General features: G+C 44.7%; 6 protein-coding genes across 7 annotated transcripts; 3 read left to right on the plus strand and 3 right to left on the minus strand.

The window, feature by feature from the left end:
- The first annotated feature begins 9 nt into the window (after positions 1–9).
- LOC6500416 (phagocyte signaling-impaired protein) lies at positions 10–4,895 on the plus strand. 2 transcript variants are annotated; one of them, XM_001953138.4, is made up of 7 exons: positions 10–417; positions 485–709; positions 1,810–2,302; positions 2,363–2,762; positions 2,822–4,105; positions 4,167–4,365; positions 4,427–4,895. In XM_001953138.4, exons 1-7 carry the CDS (start codon positions 348–350, stop codon positions 4,609–4,611), a joined length of 2,856 nt encoding a protein of 951 aa, XP_001953173.1. In that variant the 5' UTR covers positions 10–347; the 3' UTR covers positions 4,612–4,895. The 2 variants fall into 2 exon arrangements, with proteins under 2 accessions (XP_001953173.1, XP_014766552.1); XM_014911066.3 differs by lacking the exons at positions 10–417; positions 485–709 and adding an exon at positions 1,545–1,715.
- Positions 4,896–5,030: 135 nt separating this feature from the next.
- On the minus strand, positions 5,031–6,378 carry LOC6500125 (transcription factor Ouib). Its single transcript, XM_001953139.4, has 5 exons — positions 6,141–6,378; positions 5,633–6,081; positions 5,444–5,578; positions 5,270–5,380; positions 5,031–5,194 (listed from the first exon to the last, which is right to left on the minus strand). Exons 1-5 carry the CDS (start codon positions 6,288–6,290, stop codon positions 5,065–5,067), a joined length of 975 nt encoding a protein of 324 aa, XP_001953174.3. The 5' UTR covers positions 6,291–6,378; the 3' UTR covers positions 5,031–5,064.
- Positions 6,379–6,395: 17 nt separating this feature from the next.
- Positions 6,396–7,591, plus strand: LOC6500417 (zinc finger protein interacting with ribonucleoprotein K). The gene is made up of 4 exons (XM_001953140.4): positions 6,396–6,615; positions 6,685–7,142; positions 7,199–7,333; positions 7,395–7,591. Exons 1-4 carry the CDS (start codon positions 6,490–6,492, stop codon positions 7,573–7,575), a joined length of 900 nt encoding a protein of 299 aa, XP_001953175.1. The 5' UTR covers positions 6,396–6,489; the 3' UTR covers positions 7,576–7,591.
- An 82-nt stretch (positions 7,592–7,673) lies between these two features.
- On the minus strand, positions 7,674–9,603 carry LOC123257005 (zinc finger protein OZF). The gene is made up of 5 exons (XM_044714182.1): positions 9,337–9,603; positions 8,485–9,272; positions 8,296–8,430; positions 8,123–8,233; positions 7,674–8,065 (listed from the first exon to the last, which is right to left on the minus strand). Exons 1-5 carry the CDS (start codon positions 9,481–9,483, stop codon positions 7,915–7,917), a joined length of 1,332 nt encoding a protein of 443 aa, XP_044570117.1. The 5' UTR covers positions 9,484–9,603; the 3' UTR covers positions 7,674–7,914.
- A 340-nt stretch (positions 9,604–9,943) lies between these two features.
- LOC6500418 (zinc finger protein 62 homolog) lies at positions 9,944–11,979 on the plus strand. The gene is made up of 5 exons (XM_001953142.4): positions 9,944–10,267; positions 10,327–11,282; positions 11,343–11,477; positions 11,531–11,641; positions 11,701–11,979. Exons 1-5 carry the CDS (start codon positions 10,097–10,099, stop codon positions 11,840–11,842), a joined length of 1,515 nt encoding a protein of 504 aa, XP_001953177.1. The 5' UTR covers positions 9,944–10,096; the 3' UTR covers positions 11,843–11,979.
- On the minus strand, positions 11,901–13,704 carry LOC6500123 (endoribonuclease ZC3H12A). The gene has a single exon (XM_001953143.4). The coding sequence runs from the start codon at positions 13,516–13,518 to the stop codon at positions 11,944–11,946; it is 1,575 nt and encodes a 524-aa protein (XP_001953178.1). The 5' UTR covers positions 13,519–13,704; the 3' UTR covers positions 11,901–11,943.
- Positions 13,705–13,818: the final 114 nt, after the last annotated feature.

Raw genomic sequence — 13,818 nt, forward strand, 5'->3', positions numbered from 1 at the left:
GGAAAATACCAGAAAAATACCGATTAAAATACTAAGGGTCTGCTTCGCCCTCTCTGAATATGCAGTCTGCGGTTTTTTTTATTTTGAATAAAATTTAAAGTTACTAATTTCTATGAAATTAAATATTTAATTAGGGTTTGACCGAACCAAACAAGTGCCTAAGAGACCATCACCCGCTCCTCGATCGCCCGAGCACCGCGGAAAAGCGGAACAGCCAAAAGAGACGAGAACGGCACCAGCGTGCCGCAATTCCCAAAGAGAGTCAAATCCCCCGACCCGATCGAACAGCGGTGTGCGAGGTGCATGCAGCACGTTGTAATTAGGTTAGCAGCACATAGCAGCATAACATGGCACAGCACCACCAGCAGCAGGGCATGGACTCGGCCTTGTTCGAGCGTCGCCTGCGGCCGGTTTACGGTGAGCTTGGAGTTCCCATACATTTATGAAGCAAGGGTGTAAGATCCAAAATCTTTTCTCATTTTAGATAACCTGGAGGTTGGCAACAACCGAAAAGCCCTGCAGGAGTCGGAAAAGCTGCTTCGCAAGCACCCTACCTTGATCTGTGCCCGCGCCTTGAAAGGATTGTCCTTACTCAGGTTAGGACGTTACGACGAAAGTCATGGGTGCCTGCAGGCCGTCGCAGAGGAGAAGCCAACGGACGACTCTACTCTCCAAGTTCTATCTTTCTGCTACCGGGAAATGGAGCAATGTACGTGCGGGTAATCGGACACCATGCCTCAGAGCAGCATGTGTGAGACGTTAACTTAGGTCTGAGTTTTGTTAGATAAAAGAAAATCTGTGCGATTGTAACAGCTTTGAGTTTGCTCAGACCCGTGATCGCCACTATTTGCATAGTTAGTTGATCCCATTTTATAAGGGGTGAACATTATTTACATTATCGAAAAACAAGAATATATATTGTTCAATATCAGATCACTTTACAAACATTAGATTTAATCAGCAACTCATAGCAATCCCCCTTTAAGATTTGTACTAACCCCAAATAGTTTTTGTTTTTAAGACGAAAGTTCAACTCCGAATTCAAATCTATATCATTACTTAGAGTTAAGAACCGGTAACCTGTAATTTAGTTGCATGACAATGTTATCAGTTTAGCCATTGCATTTCGTTTCATTTGTTCGTTTTAAATATGTTTTCTGTAAAAAGATTGTGATATTTACACTTATAATATAAAATTACTTTTAATACTTAATTTATTAAAAGAACTATTTGGTTCGTCTGGAAGGTTGACTTAAGCTGATTTTTCTATAGTTTATATGTAGTTACATTCTCATAATGGATCCCATAAAATTTTGTTGGGTAAAAATAATTAATTCTAAACAAATACTTAAGAATTAGTCCCTTTTTAATGAGGGTATGAATATATAGTATTCTTAAGCCTGCGAAGATTTATTTTTGATGTGCAGCAAACATTTTTTTATTTTTTTTTTAAATATCACCTAGTTTAATAGACAAATACTCTATGACTAAGCCTTCAGCACTTGCTCGATGAATGTAGAAATATGTTTTCATAGGTTGTAAACGTTGATTTTTAAGATTCATTACTAATTTGTTTAAAACCCTACTAACCCCCGTTTGGACGCCTCTGCGTACGCATACGAAGTGCCCACAATTCATATTTTCGTATTTTCTTGGCACGCGCGGCTCGGCAGACTAATTAAAAATGTATTATCTTGGCCGGACGACGGCGGCAAGTGCGTGCCAACGAACAGAATATTTATATATACTCGTACCTGTGCCCCCGGCAGCTCTAGCTAATTATATATATTTTTCTCCGGTTCATTGCAGTGGACAAAATCGTGGAACTGTACCAGCATGCGGTGAAGCAGAATCCTGGTAATGAGGAGCTGCTCGCCCACCTTTTCATCTCCCATGTGCGCGTTGAGGATTACAAGGCGCAGCAGGCAGTGGCCCTGCAACTGTACAAGGCTCAGCCCAAGAACGCATACTACTTTTGGTCGGTAATCAGTGTGGTCTTCCAAGGCATACGGGGGCCGGAATCGGCGATTCCGGAGAAGAGGAAAATCTATTTGGGTCTGGCGCAGCGCATGGTCGACAAGCACATCAAGGAAGGAAAAATGGAGACTGAGCAAGAGGCCTTCCTTTACCTTCACATCCTGAAGCTGCAGAGCAAGTTCCAGGAGGCGTGGGAGTTCCTCACCGGTGAGTTATGCGGCAAGCTCTACCCCGGTGCTCCTGTCAGCATGAAGTTCGAGCTCCTCAAAGAGCTGGGAAACTGGAGGGAACTGAATGAACTTCTTATGCAACTACTCGATGCAGAGTGAGTTTTAAAGATAAATTATTATTTTATGAAACTATAATCCATTTTTTTGTATAAAAGTCGCGATCGCTGGGACTACTACAAGGAGTATATTCAAAGCTCATTTGAATTGCTTAAACTCTCGACCAAGGAGCAGGAAAACGGTGAAAACGATTCGTTGGCTAGATGTCAACAGTTCCTGCAGCGCATTATCGAGTCTTCGGAGCGAAAGAGAAGAGGTCCCTATTTGGCTAGATTGGAATTACACAAACGCATGCGGGAGGAACAGCTACCGGCGGAGCAATTGATTGGCGATTTCGATGAACTGGTCATTGAGTACTTCCAGCTGTTTGGCGACAAATCGTGCTGCACCCACGACATCGCGTTGTTCTTGCCTTCCATCAGCATGAAGCAGCGTCAAGCGCTGGCCAATAAATTACTGTTGGAGAGCGGTGTCACCTCCAGTGAGTTACCGCAGAATGTAAGTCGTTGCCTATATAGTGAAAAAAATCCTTTTTAAATCAAAATATTCCATTGCAGAAGGAGCAAATGCAGAAGCACATATGTGCCCTGCAAATTTCGAGGATGTGTGGTTCTCATGAGGAGCTATCTGCTGATCACCTGCTGGCCTTCTACACCGCCCTGAAACTGCACTACGAACATGGTCGTTGCTCGTTCGGCAAACAGTTGTTGGCCACCGAGATGGGACCTTCTGATCCGTACGCTCTACTGGCGGCCAACGTAATGTATGACCTCAGCCGTCGAGAAAACAAGTCGGATCATCTATTTGAAGCATTGTGCCTGTTGCAGTACGTTCTGAGGAACAGTACCAGCAACTTTCACGTTAAACTGCTCAGCCTGAAAATCTACCATCTGTTCGGTTGCCAGGTGGGGGCGCAGGAGATGTACGAGTACCTGGACATCAAGCAGATACAGTTAGACTCGATGGGATATGTACACTGCCAGCTTTTGCCTTTGGCCGGAAGATTCTCTGGCAGCAGGAGCGTTTATGATGCAACGTTGAAGTTTTTTACCAACAGCTACAAGGAACGCCTGGAGTATATTGCCTTGACCTACAGGTTCTGCACTTTCTCGAAGATGGAGGAGTTCATGAACTTTAAGGAGCGACTAACTAATAGTCTTCAGTATGTCGCCTGTTCGGTCGAAGCGCAGATCTGCGATTTGGTCAGCTGCTACGGAAATGTCCAGCAAAATCTTAGTACTTATTCCGCGATGAGCATCGAACCAGCGGAGGATCGGATAGCCTGGCACGAACTGAGCGATAATCGGGACTTGGAGGCTATCATACGTTGGGATCCGTTGCACCAGGTAGATTCAGCAGAAGAGCGCAAAGAGTCCTTTGACCAGGAGGTAGAGGTTCTCCAAGTGCGTTCGCTGATGTTACGCCTGTTGGCCTCCTTTCTAGATTTGTATCACGGAAGCACTGGAAAAGATGTACCTCCTGAGGCGGAGAATGCCACGCTGGAACTTCTGCGCGAATCCTGGAACGGACTTTTCCAGCGATTGCGACTGATGAACTACAAGCCTCTACCTCAGAAGTTTTTAGTCAATTTACTTCCAACGCGCTTGCTCCTGCTGCTCGATCTTCCATATGAGCGCTTCTTCGACGACCTGGCTCAATTGGTGCTTGACTTACACAGTGGATCCGCCCGATTAGTTGACCAGTGTAAGCGGGTGGGCGATCATGTTGTTGAAATCATGGAGCTCTGCGTGCAAACCATCAGCCAGAGCAATGAATGCAACGGCTTGGATGGGCTGTGGAAGCGCCGGGAAAAACAGCAAAGGGTGTCCGCTTGTCTGGAGGTAAAAACCTTTCAAATATGATAAATAATCAAATATTAAATTATTTTATTTTACCGCATAGATGCTGTCCTTGTATGCCTTTTTGCTGTCCGTGCTGAACGACAAGCTCCAAGTGAGCTCCAAGACCAAGACCAAGAAGAGAGCAACTGGCGGAAAAGAGAATGGCCCGCAGCCCATTAGCGAAAAGGAGCGAAGTCAAATGGTTCATGAGCTGATGCGACAGCTTAAACACAAGTTGGAAGCCTGCGATGCATCTATACGTGAGTTCGTTTTTCACATTTTCAAGCGTAACTCCAAACTGAATTTAATCTTCATATATAGGAAACTGGAAGGCGCCTGTTCTACCCCGCGACCTTAGCTCCTTCATGTCAGACATGTCGCTAAAACCGGAGGTGGAGGCCACGCTAATCGGCGATGTCTCGGCCACGTTTAAGGATTCCCACGAGCTGATGGTCACCGAACTGAGAAATTTGCTGAAGGACAAGATCCGTATGGTGGCCAAGTAGATGCACCTTTGCTGTGCAAAGGCCATTCTCTAGTATGGCAATTATTGCCTACGATCACGATCCGCGTTCATAGTTTGTTATTTAATTTTGTTAATGAATTAATCAACCTCCTCCCACTATAACTATCTCGAAGTCAAAGTCAAGTCCGCACTTTTCAATCAATTTTTAGGCATTTCCCTCGTACAACGTGTAAGTTGTAAAGTTTGTAAAACAAAATTTAAGAAAATAAAAAAGATGGTGTACTGCTTGCAAGTAAGTTTCAATAAAAAGTGAAATAAATTGTATAAAATTTGTTCAAATTTTAATTGATTTTTGTTTGAAAATTGATTGATTTTGTTTCCGGAGGGAACAAAACAAATTAATAAATTTTACACTTAAATCTACACTGAATATAAAAATTCAGAATGAAAGTAGAATGATAATAGTTTATAATTATTTATTCGTTTTTAAAACTTAACTAATATTTCCAAGCTTAAGAGTGTTCAAATACGCAGGAGTTCGGGGGTCGTTCAGATGCTGTTGGGTCTGCAAGTGGGCCACCAAGTTGTGGTTCCGCGCGAAACTCTTTTCACATAGCCTGCACCTATTCAGAGGAAAGAATACCACCATTTATATTGATTATATGGGTATACATATGTAATTCAGGACTACTACTTACGTGTACGGCTTTTCGGTTGTGTGCGTTTTATAATGAACTTTCAGGACGTTGGCATAGGTAAACGTTTTACCGCAGGTATCGCAGGCATAAGGACGTTCATTCCGGTGGGTCCTAAATAAAAGTTTAACATTATTCTATATACTTTGTGTAAAAAATATTATTTCTTTTGCTTACCTTTCGTGCTTGACCAAAGAAGTCCGATCTGCAAAACTCCGATTGCAGTATTCGCAGGTATAAGGCTTTGCCCCAGTGTGCTGGCGGATGTGGCGCATCAGTTGATAGTTAACATGAAAGCGTTTGTGGCAAATCCTGAAATAATATTATTTAATAAGGCGATCCACGTTCTGGGCCTTTATAATTTACTCGCATTCGTAGGGTCGATCGTTGTTGTGCCTCCGCATGTGCGTGGCCAAGGTACTCTTCCTGGGGTATCCATTTTTGCATATATCACAGACATATAGCTTTCCTGTTGTCGGAGCCGGTACCGTTTCTACGGCCAAAACAACAGGGTTATCCTTAGCATCTGGGAATTGCGATGGCGGAACAACAGAGTCATCTGGAGCGGAAGAAGGAGGCGGAGCTGTTTCCTCAGTGCCCCAAATTTCCTCTTCAAGTACTTCGACCTCTAGCTGTTCATACTGTTCGGTTTCTTGGGCTTTCTCCTTCGCCGCACCAATGCACGAATCCTTGACCACGTATTCCCTGAGGAATTCATTAGATCTGTGACAAATTTGCCGGAATTTGTGAGCTAGAGTTAGAAAGGCTTTGCATTTCAGACAAATTCTAGTGGGAAGATCTTCTTTGCGACTTATCTGGAAAGCAAAAACGTAAATTACTGTATTTATTTCTTCCGTAGACTGTATTGTCTCACTTGAATTCCCGTAAAATCCTCTATTTTCTCGGAGAGAGAGAGCCCATCTTTATTTTTTTCCTCATCTACCTCGTAAATGGATATCATTTGGGCGTCACCGTCCTGCAGGCAAGTCCGGCACACGGTTAGCATATCCAGTTTAAGTTCCATTTAAAATTGTTTTAAACAAAATCCCCGAACAATGTAACGATCAAAACATTGGTGCTTGTTCTTCCATAGCCATTATTTGGCAACCCTGTCATTCACCATAAACGCTGGAACGGTTGCCATTCGCATAGAAGGGCCCAACTTTTAATTTGAGGAGCTGTTTAAACAATCTTATGTGAACTGTACCAAGGATAACAAAAGGATGCATGAGGAAATGACTGAAAAGGATTCCCAGTGTCGCATCTGCCTTTTGCAGCCCAAGGATGAGTCGCTTATGCCCACAGAGACCAATTTCCTGGAGCAGATCCGAAGTTGCACCGGGATTCAGGTAATAAGTGTCAAATTTTGTCAAATCACATATTTATTTGTCTCATTTTCTTGAAATTGGGTATTAAAGATGACGGAAACTTCAAATGGGTCCAGTCTTATATGCACCAGTTGCGCCCTGCTGCTACGGGCGGCGTTGAAGCTGAGGACTCTTTGCCAGGAGGCGCAGAAGGAGCTGGAGCGAATACAAGACGAGGAATCTGCTAAAGTAGATGAAGAAAAGGATAACGAGGAAGGCGCTGACAGTGATGCCATGTTCGAGGAGTATGTGGTTACATTGGATGGCACCGAATTCTCCTCAGATGTCGATGAAATCATCAGCATTGAGCCCGCCGATTCACTGCCTCCTTCGCCTATAAGGGAAGAGCCGTTGTCCATGGACGGCGGCGTTTCATGTTCCGAACCAGAAAATAGCTCCGCTCAAGCGTTACTATTTTCCTGTAATTTATGTCCAAATGTTTATAGTCATCGTGTCAAGTTGACGGCTCACTTGAAAGTTCACAATAACGATAAGCCGCACGAGTGCGAGTAAGATGAGATTTAAAATGCACACCTTAAACCTTTCTAATTCGGTTAACCCATAGAATCTGCCACAAACGATTCCGCCAGACTACGCAGCTAGCTAGGCACATGAACACTCACACCGGCAATCGTCCCTATAAATGCGATTTCTGCGACTCTTGCTTTGGGGATCCCTCCACCCGAATCAAGCACCAAAGGTGGGTACTTTTTTATTGTTTGTCAAATGATTTTATTCTACCCAAAATAAGTGTATTTTAGGATACACACAAATGAAAGGCCGTACAAGTGCAAGTTCTGTGCAAAAACGTTTTCTTATTCCAACGTGCTACGAGTTCACATGAAGACGCATACGGGAGAACGTCCATTCGGATGCCGACTTTGCCATAAAACATTCTCCCAACCGCATCATAGAAAATACCATGAAAAAACACACAAGTGATGAAGGGGAGTTCCTTTACTGAGTCCTACAATGGCAATTGATCATTTTTTCATCTCTTAAATCTACAAACCATCGATCTTTTTTTCTATGTTATAAAATTAAAAAAAAAAACTCTTACTTTTTATTATTTAGAAGTAATTTTTTATTACAGATCCTATAATTTAGGTACACAATAATTCCAAGGTCTGTAAAAAATATATGTACGTCAGTTACAAATTTATTTTACTATGCTTTATCGGAAGATTATAATGTTAACTAGCTGTAAACTAAGTCTGCGGCTTTCTAATTAAAACTTGTCTAAACCAAATGCAATTTGGTTCTCCTAACATTTAAAGTACACTATCTGAGCAACTCTTGCATATCTTTGACGCCGTCTTCCTCAGCTTCGGCGTCCACTTGCACCGATTTCCAGGGACCTCTTTTCTCATGCGTCATGCGATGCAGACGCATTTTGTAGGCCCTTACAAATCCCTTGCCGCAAATATCACAACTAGAAATACAATAAAATTTATTACCAGAAAACTTTGTAGAATTTGCAATGTCTTACGTGTGAGGCTTCTCCCCTGTGTGAATCATTTTGTGGAACTTCAGGTTATCGGAATAGGTAAAGGTTCGCGAGCAAACATCACACTCGTATGGGCGTTCCTTAGTATGTATCCTAGAAGGTAAATGAGCATTGTTATATGATAATCTGTTTTTGTAATTCCAGTTGATAGTCACCTATGGTGCTTGGTCTTGGTAGACCGATCGGCAAAGGCGGCTGGGCAGTAGTTACATTTGTATGGTCTATTCCCAGTGTGCGTGTTCATGTGTCTCACCAACTGCTGGTTTTGGACAAAGCCACGTCCACAGATCCTGCGAAGAGTTTTATTAATAGAGACTAATTTTGAGGCATTTTACCAATCTTACTCGCATTCATGTGGCTTTACACCGGAGTGGAACTTCAGGTGCTCTGTAAGTCTGGCCTGAGTTGGATATATATTCCCGCAAACATCACAAATGAAAGAACAGAATTTACCGTGCGGCTTTCGGCCGAGTTTCTTTTCAACAGTATTTCGATCCGTAACTGCCCTGGATTGCTGAGCTCGCTTTTTGTTCTGTCGCTGTCGATTAATTGATGCTTTCGGTCTGGGTATTTCCTCAGCCTCCATACTTTCATGGTCGTCCATACTAAGTGCATCATCATTGTAATCATTGGAATCGATTTTCTTATTTTGACCTTTACGGTTGCGCGCTTTGGATGTATCCTCTGGCGGCGAGGGACTGTGCTCGGCTGTGACCAGCTCAAATTCTTCGTATTCTGCGAAATTTTCCGACTCTGTTTCTTCGACTGCCGTCTGAACAGTCTCATATTCTTCTTCTGTGTGTTCGTCGTTGGCATCGAATAAAATCGCGTCCTCCACCACATAGGTGACCAGCTGACCCGCTGACTGATCCTCTTGCTCCTCCGTCTGTTGGTGCTTCAATTCCTCTTCAAGCTTGACGTTAAACTGGCTGATGTCTTCTTCCCAGATCTTCAGGTCATCGGCTAGGGAAAGACTTTCGTTTTCTATTCCTGAGTTGCTCGCCTCGCGATCTAGCATGTCCATGATGTGCTGGTGGGAGCGCTGGCAGGTGAGTCGGAACTTGTAAGCAAAACGCAGACAGCGCACACACTTACTGCACATCTTGTCCGGGAAGTTGTCATCTTGGCTGACCTTTGGGTTTAAGTATTATAAATGGATTCAGGATTCTTGGTATTCTGAGAAATGGACTACTCACGGGAATCCCGGCACAAATATGTAACATTTGATCCAGCCGCGTACTGGCATTCTGGCTAAAAATCTCCTGGAGCAACTCCTCGCCATCGATGGGATTGTTTAGGCACACTCGGCACACGATCCACTTCTCGTTGGACTCGGTTTTCATGGTGAAGACTGAAAATAGTCTCTATTGTCCCAATGTTTTCCCAAGTGCAATGATTTCCAACAGCTGCAATGCAGGCGTCGGTGACATTCACAGCGAAGCGCATTCATAGTGGGTGGAAGCAAAACCTATCGTTTGAGCCAAATAAAAATATCGAATGTTTTGTGTTTCACAAAAATAAAATAGAAAACAACAGAATAATAATATAAAAAGTTATATTTCATTTATTTTAAGCCATGTTTTACAAAAAGATAAATTATTCATATTTAGTTTAAAAGTTTCGTACTTTAAAAATAATGCCGATATGAAATATTTCAATCCTCTGACAAACTATACATTCTGTAAATAATTTGCGATTGTTTTTATGCAAGGAAAATAAATATATTTTATTAACTAACATAAATTTCTATAAATATAAATAAATATATATTTGTGATAGTAACGTAAGAAAATTTAAATGTCTGAATTGAGTACCCCCTTTGAACACCGCCATTCGCGTTGCAACGCAAACAGCTTGGTTGTGACTACATTATATATTTTGGCGTCGTCTTTCTCCAGTAAGCGTGTTCTGTGAAAAAGCTAAATATTGAGACAGGATCGAGAGGTATAGGAGATAATGAGAGATCAGGCCCCACAAGCTTCACCTTCAGAGGCACCTGCGACCCGCCAGAAGTGGATAGTGTGCCGGGTGTGCTTGCAGCAGCCCAAGGAGCCAATGGCCTGCATTTTCAACGACGAATCCACGAAGGACATGACACAGATGATTATGGAGTGTGGTGGAGTGCCAGTAAGTGTATGCCACATATGTACATCCCGATAGCCTAATGCACTTTTATGTTTTGTCAGATAAAAAAATTTGATCACTATCCGGACAAGATATGTGACAAGTGCTCCCGGGCACTGAAGATTGCCTTCAAGTTCCGTCAGACGTGTCAGAACTCATACAAGCATCTTCGGCAGTTTGTGGCACCGGTTGAGGTTGAGCACGAGACTGCCAGCAAGCAGGAAGATACAGAGGAGCATGAGACAGCGGCCGAGGAGACGGAGGAGGAACTCGAGGAGCAAACCTACATTGAAGGTGAGGGAGAGAACGCGGGAGATGTAGCCGCCTCGGAATTCCAGGACGAATTTGAAGAGGAAATCCTCTTGAAACTCGAAAAGGATAACATCGTCCATTTTAAGAGTGAAAACGTTGAGGAAGATGGCATTATCGAGGAAGTCTACGACGTGTACGAGGCTTTTGAGGGGGACATCATAACAGAACAGGCCGTTTTCGAGCAGGATTTCGGCGATCAGTCGGTTTCCGGGCTTTCGGCAGACATCGAGTACCTGGATCCGGTAGAACAAGATCAGGATCAAGACCAGGATCAATTAACTGAGAGCGCCAATGAGGACGAGGAGAAATTTTTCTCCAACAAAATGGTAAGGACCGCTGGAACGAATCGAGCAGCACCCAAGCGTCGCGCCAACAGCCGTAACAAGACAAACGACTCGTTAGAATCGCCAGAATCAGCAACAACGATCACCTTAAAGTCCGGGTCCCGAGGTAATGCCCTTAAGATTCGCCGCGGAAATAACCAGGCGATTAAGTCGGAAATCGTTGGAGAGGAAGGTATTTCCATTGGGGAGATGCTGGCGCGAAAGCACTCCGGCATCAAGACCAAAGGCGGTCACAAAATCATCGTCGGCGATAAGAAGGAATTCAAGTACATCTGCGATGTGTGTGGCAATATGTATCCCTCCCAGAGCCGCCTCACCGAGCACATTAAAGTGCATTCTGGAATCAAGCCCCACGAGTGCGAGTAAGTTTCTTGTGGATGGAATTAAATTTGAAACTTTTGTGAACTGTAACTATTTTTCAGAATCTGTGGTCACTGCTTCGCCCAGGCTCAGCAGCTGGCGCGTCATATGAACACGCACACTGGAAATCGGCCGTATAAGTGTAGCTACTGCCCCGCAGCCTTTGCGGATTTGTCCACCCGCAATAAACACCACAGGTGAGTAAATTGCTGAGGAAGCTTCAGATCGATTCTAATGTAATCTCTTCCAGAATCCACACCAACGAGCGTCCCTACGAGTGCGACGTGTGCCACAAGACCTTCACATACACCAACACACTTAAGTTCCACAAGATGATTCACACAGGGGAGAAGCCCCATGTGTAAGTATCACTTACGGTCTTAAGTCGACAAAAAGAATAAATTGATGAAATTCTTCCAGATGCGATGTGTGCGGAAAAGGCTTTCCCCAGGCATACAAGCTGCGGAACCACAAGGTTATCCATGAACGGCGCAACGGCCGGGAAGCCGTCGACGGAATGATGCCCTATGACACGGCCAACATAGTGGGTCTGGAGATGTAGATTCATTTGCATCCTTGCAAAGATTAATACCCCCAAACACACAGAGACACGCGTGTAATTACACATCTAATTATATATAATTGATGATCTTTAAGCCTAGCCTAATTATGCGGAAATAAATTAAGTATAGCTGCACAGACGGTCTTGGCGTCGGTCTCCTCGGGATACAGCTGCAGCACGGCATGGACTTGATGTGGCGGAAACAGACTGCTCAAGTGGTAGCGTAACAGGCGGCGTTGTTCCTCCCTAGGCAGTTGATGTGATGCGTGTAGTTCCTCGTTAATCCGTGAATCCGAGGCGGACAAATGTGCGTAGTTGCGAGCGGGCAGTGGCAGAACGTGACCGTGATCCGACACCGGAGCGGATGGTGTGCGCGTCAGATACTGGTGGTGATAGTTGGTTAGCTGAACATGCTGCGGCTGCTGGAGCGGCATCAAAAGAGGATAGGCGGGTGGCGGTTGTTGCCGCTGCAGTTTCTTGTGGCGATTCGGCTGCTGGGACGAATCCACGGCTGAACCTTCGGATATATCCATTTGGGCAGTGAAGCCCTGACATACCTGCTCTATGGTGTTGGACTTGGTGCGACCCAAAGGCTCTCGGCTGATTAGTGAGTTGATCTTGACACTGTTGTTATTTCCTATCGGACTGACCATTTGTGGGCCACCATTGCTGTGCAGCGGAGCGCTATGAGATGCCTGGAGCGGCAGTCGCTGTAGCAAGGACCCCTGATTCTGATGCCGGAACTTACACTTTTGCCCATAAGTGCACTTCTTTCCGTACGGACACAGTTGTTGGGCATCGGCCATCTTTTGTTGCGTCTGTGAGCACAGGAATAAGTCTAGATTTGGGCCCGATCTGCCCAGCGGATCGTCTGGCGGCATAAATATGTCATTCACAAACGAGTACATCAACAGGCGCTCCTGCACGACCCGCCGAAACTCGTGATTCTCGAGCACCAGGTCCCTGTAGTTGTCGTTGGACACCACAATGCCATCGGTCTCTACAGCCAACTTCAGTATGAATCGATCGTCGTAGCAGGAGACCCGCTTTCCATCTAAATGTCTGGACGGGGTGAAGACCAGGACTCGCTCGTGCTCCAGCTCGTAAAGCAGCTCACGATCTGATATATTATTGTTGGCCAGTTCTTTTCTCCAATTGGGCACGAAGGCAGTGATCTCGCGATGGCCCCGCTGACGGAACCAGTCCACGCATATGCGAATGCCTCGGCAGGAGAAGACCAGGTTGTTGCCGTGCGAGAGGGCCACATTACTGCCATCGATGACAATGTGGCGCAAGGAACAGGAGGTTCCAGAAGCGGGCGCGGATCCAGAGGAGGCGGTGCTGGTACTATTAGGGGCGGGACGGGGAGCATCTGCCGTTAGCTTGATGAGCTCCGCCAGCAGTTCATTCTGCTTGGCCTCGGAACCCAAACGGGTTAAGGCCGAATGTATGGACTGTTCGCTGTAGCCCAGCTTCTTCGCAAACTCCAGATTCTGTCGCTCTGTCCGGCTCACATTTTCATCTTCGTCATCCGAGCAGCTCTCCTGCTTTCTCACTGGTAACTTGTTGCTACTTAGTTGTTGTTGCTGGTGGTTTTCTAGCTTTTGTTGTTGGTGTGGCTGGTGCTTCTGATGTTTTTGTTGCTCTTGCAGTTCGCAATTCATCTTGATGCGCATTTATGTGACCAGCGGATGGGCCTTCCTTAGCTGCTCCGTTTCCCTAGCTTACTTTTTCAGTTTGCTGTGTTTTATGCCGTTTTCTGCAACAAGTTCCGTCTATTTACATTTACAGACTTCCGTGTTGTTGTTTTTGTTGCTGTTAGGTGGCTAGTGTGACCGGAATGCGAGCTTGCAATAATGCATTAGGCCACAATTTGAATCAACTGTTTTTTGAGCTTTTCAACACTGAAGCTCTGGCGCAACATGTTGCAGGTGCACTATGGCAACATGGTTTTGTATGCAAGGAAAAAATATCAA

The sequence above is a fragment of the Drosophila ananassae genome, chromosome 2L (genome assembly GCF_017639315.1).
Source record: "Drosophila ananassae strain 14024-0371.13 chromosome 2L, ASM1763931v2, whole genome shotgun sequence".
Classification (NCBI taxonomy): Eukaryota; Metazoa; Arthropoda; class Insecta; order Diptera; family Drosophilidae; genus Drosophila; species Drosophila ananassae.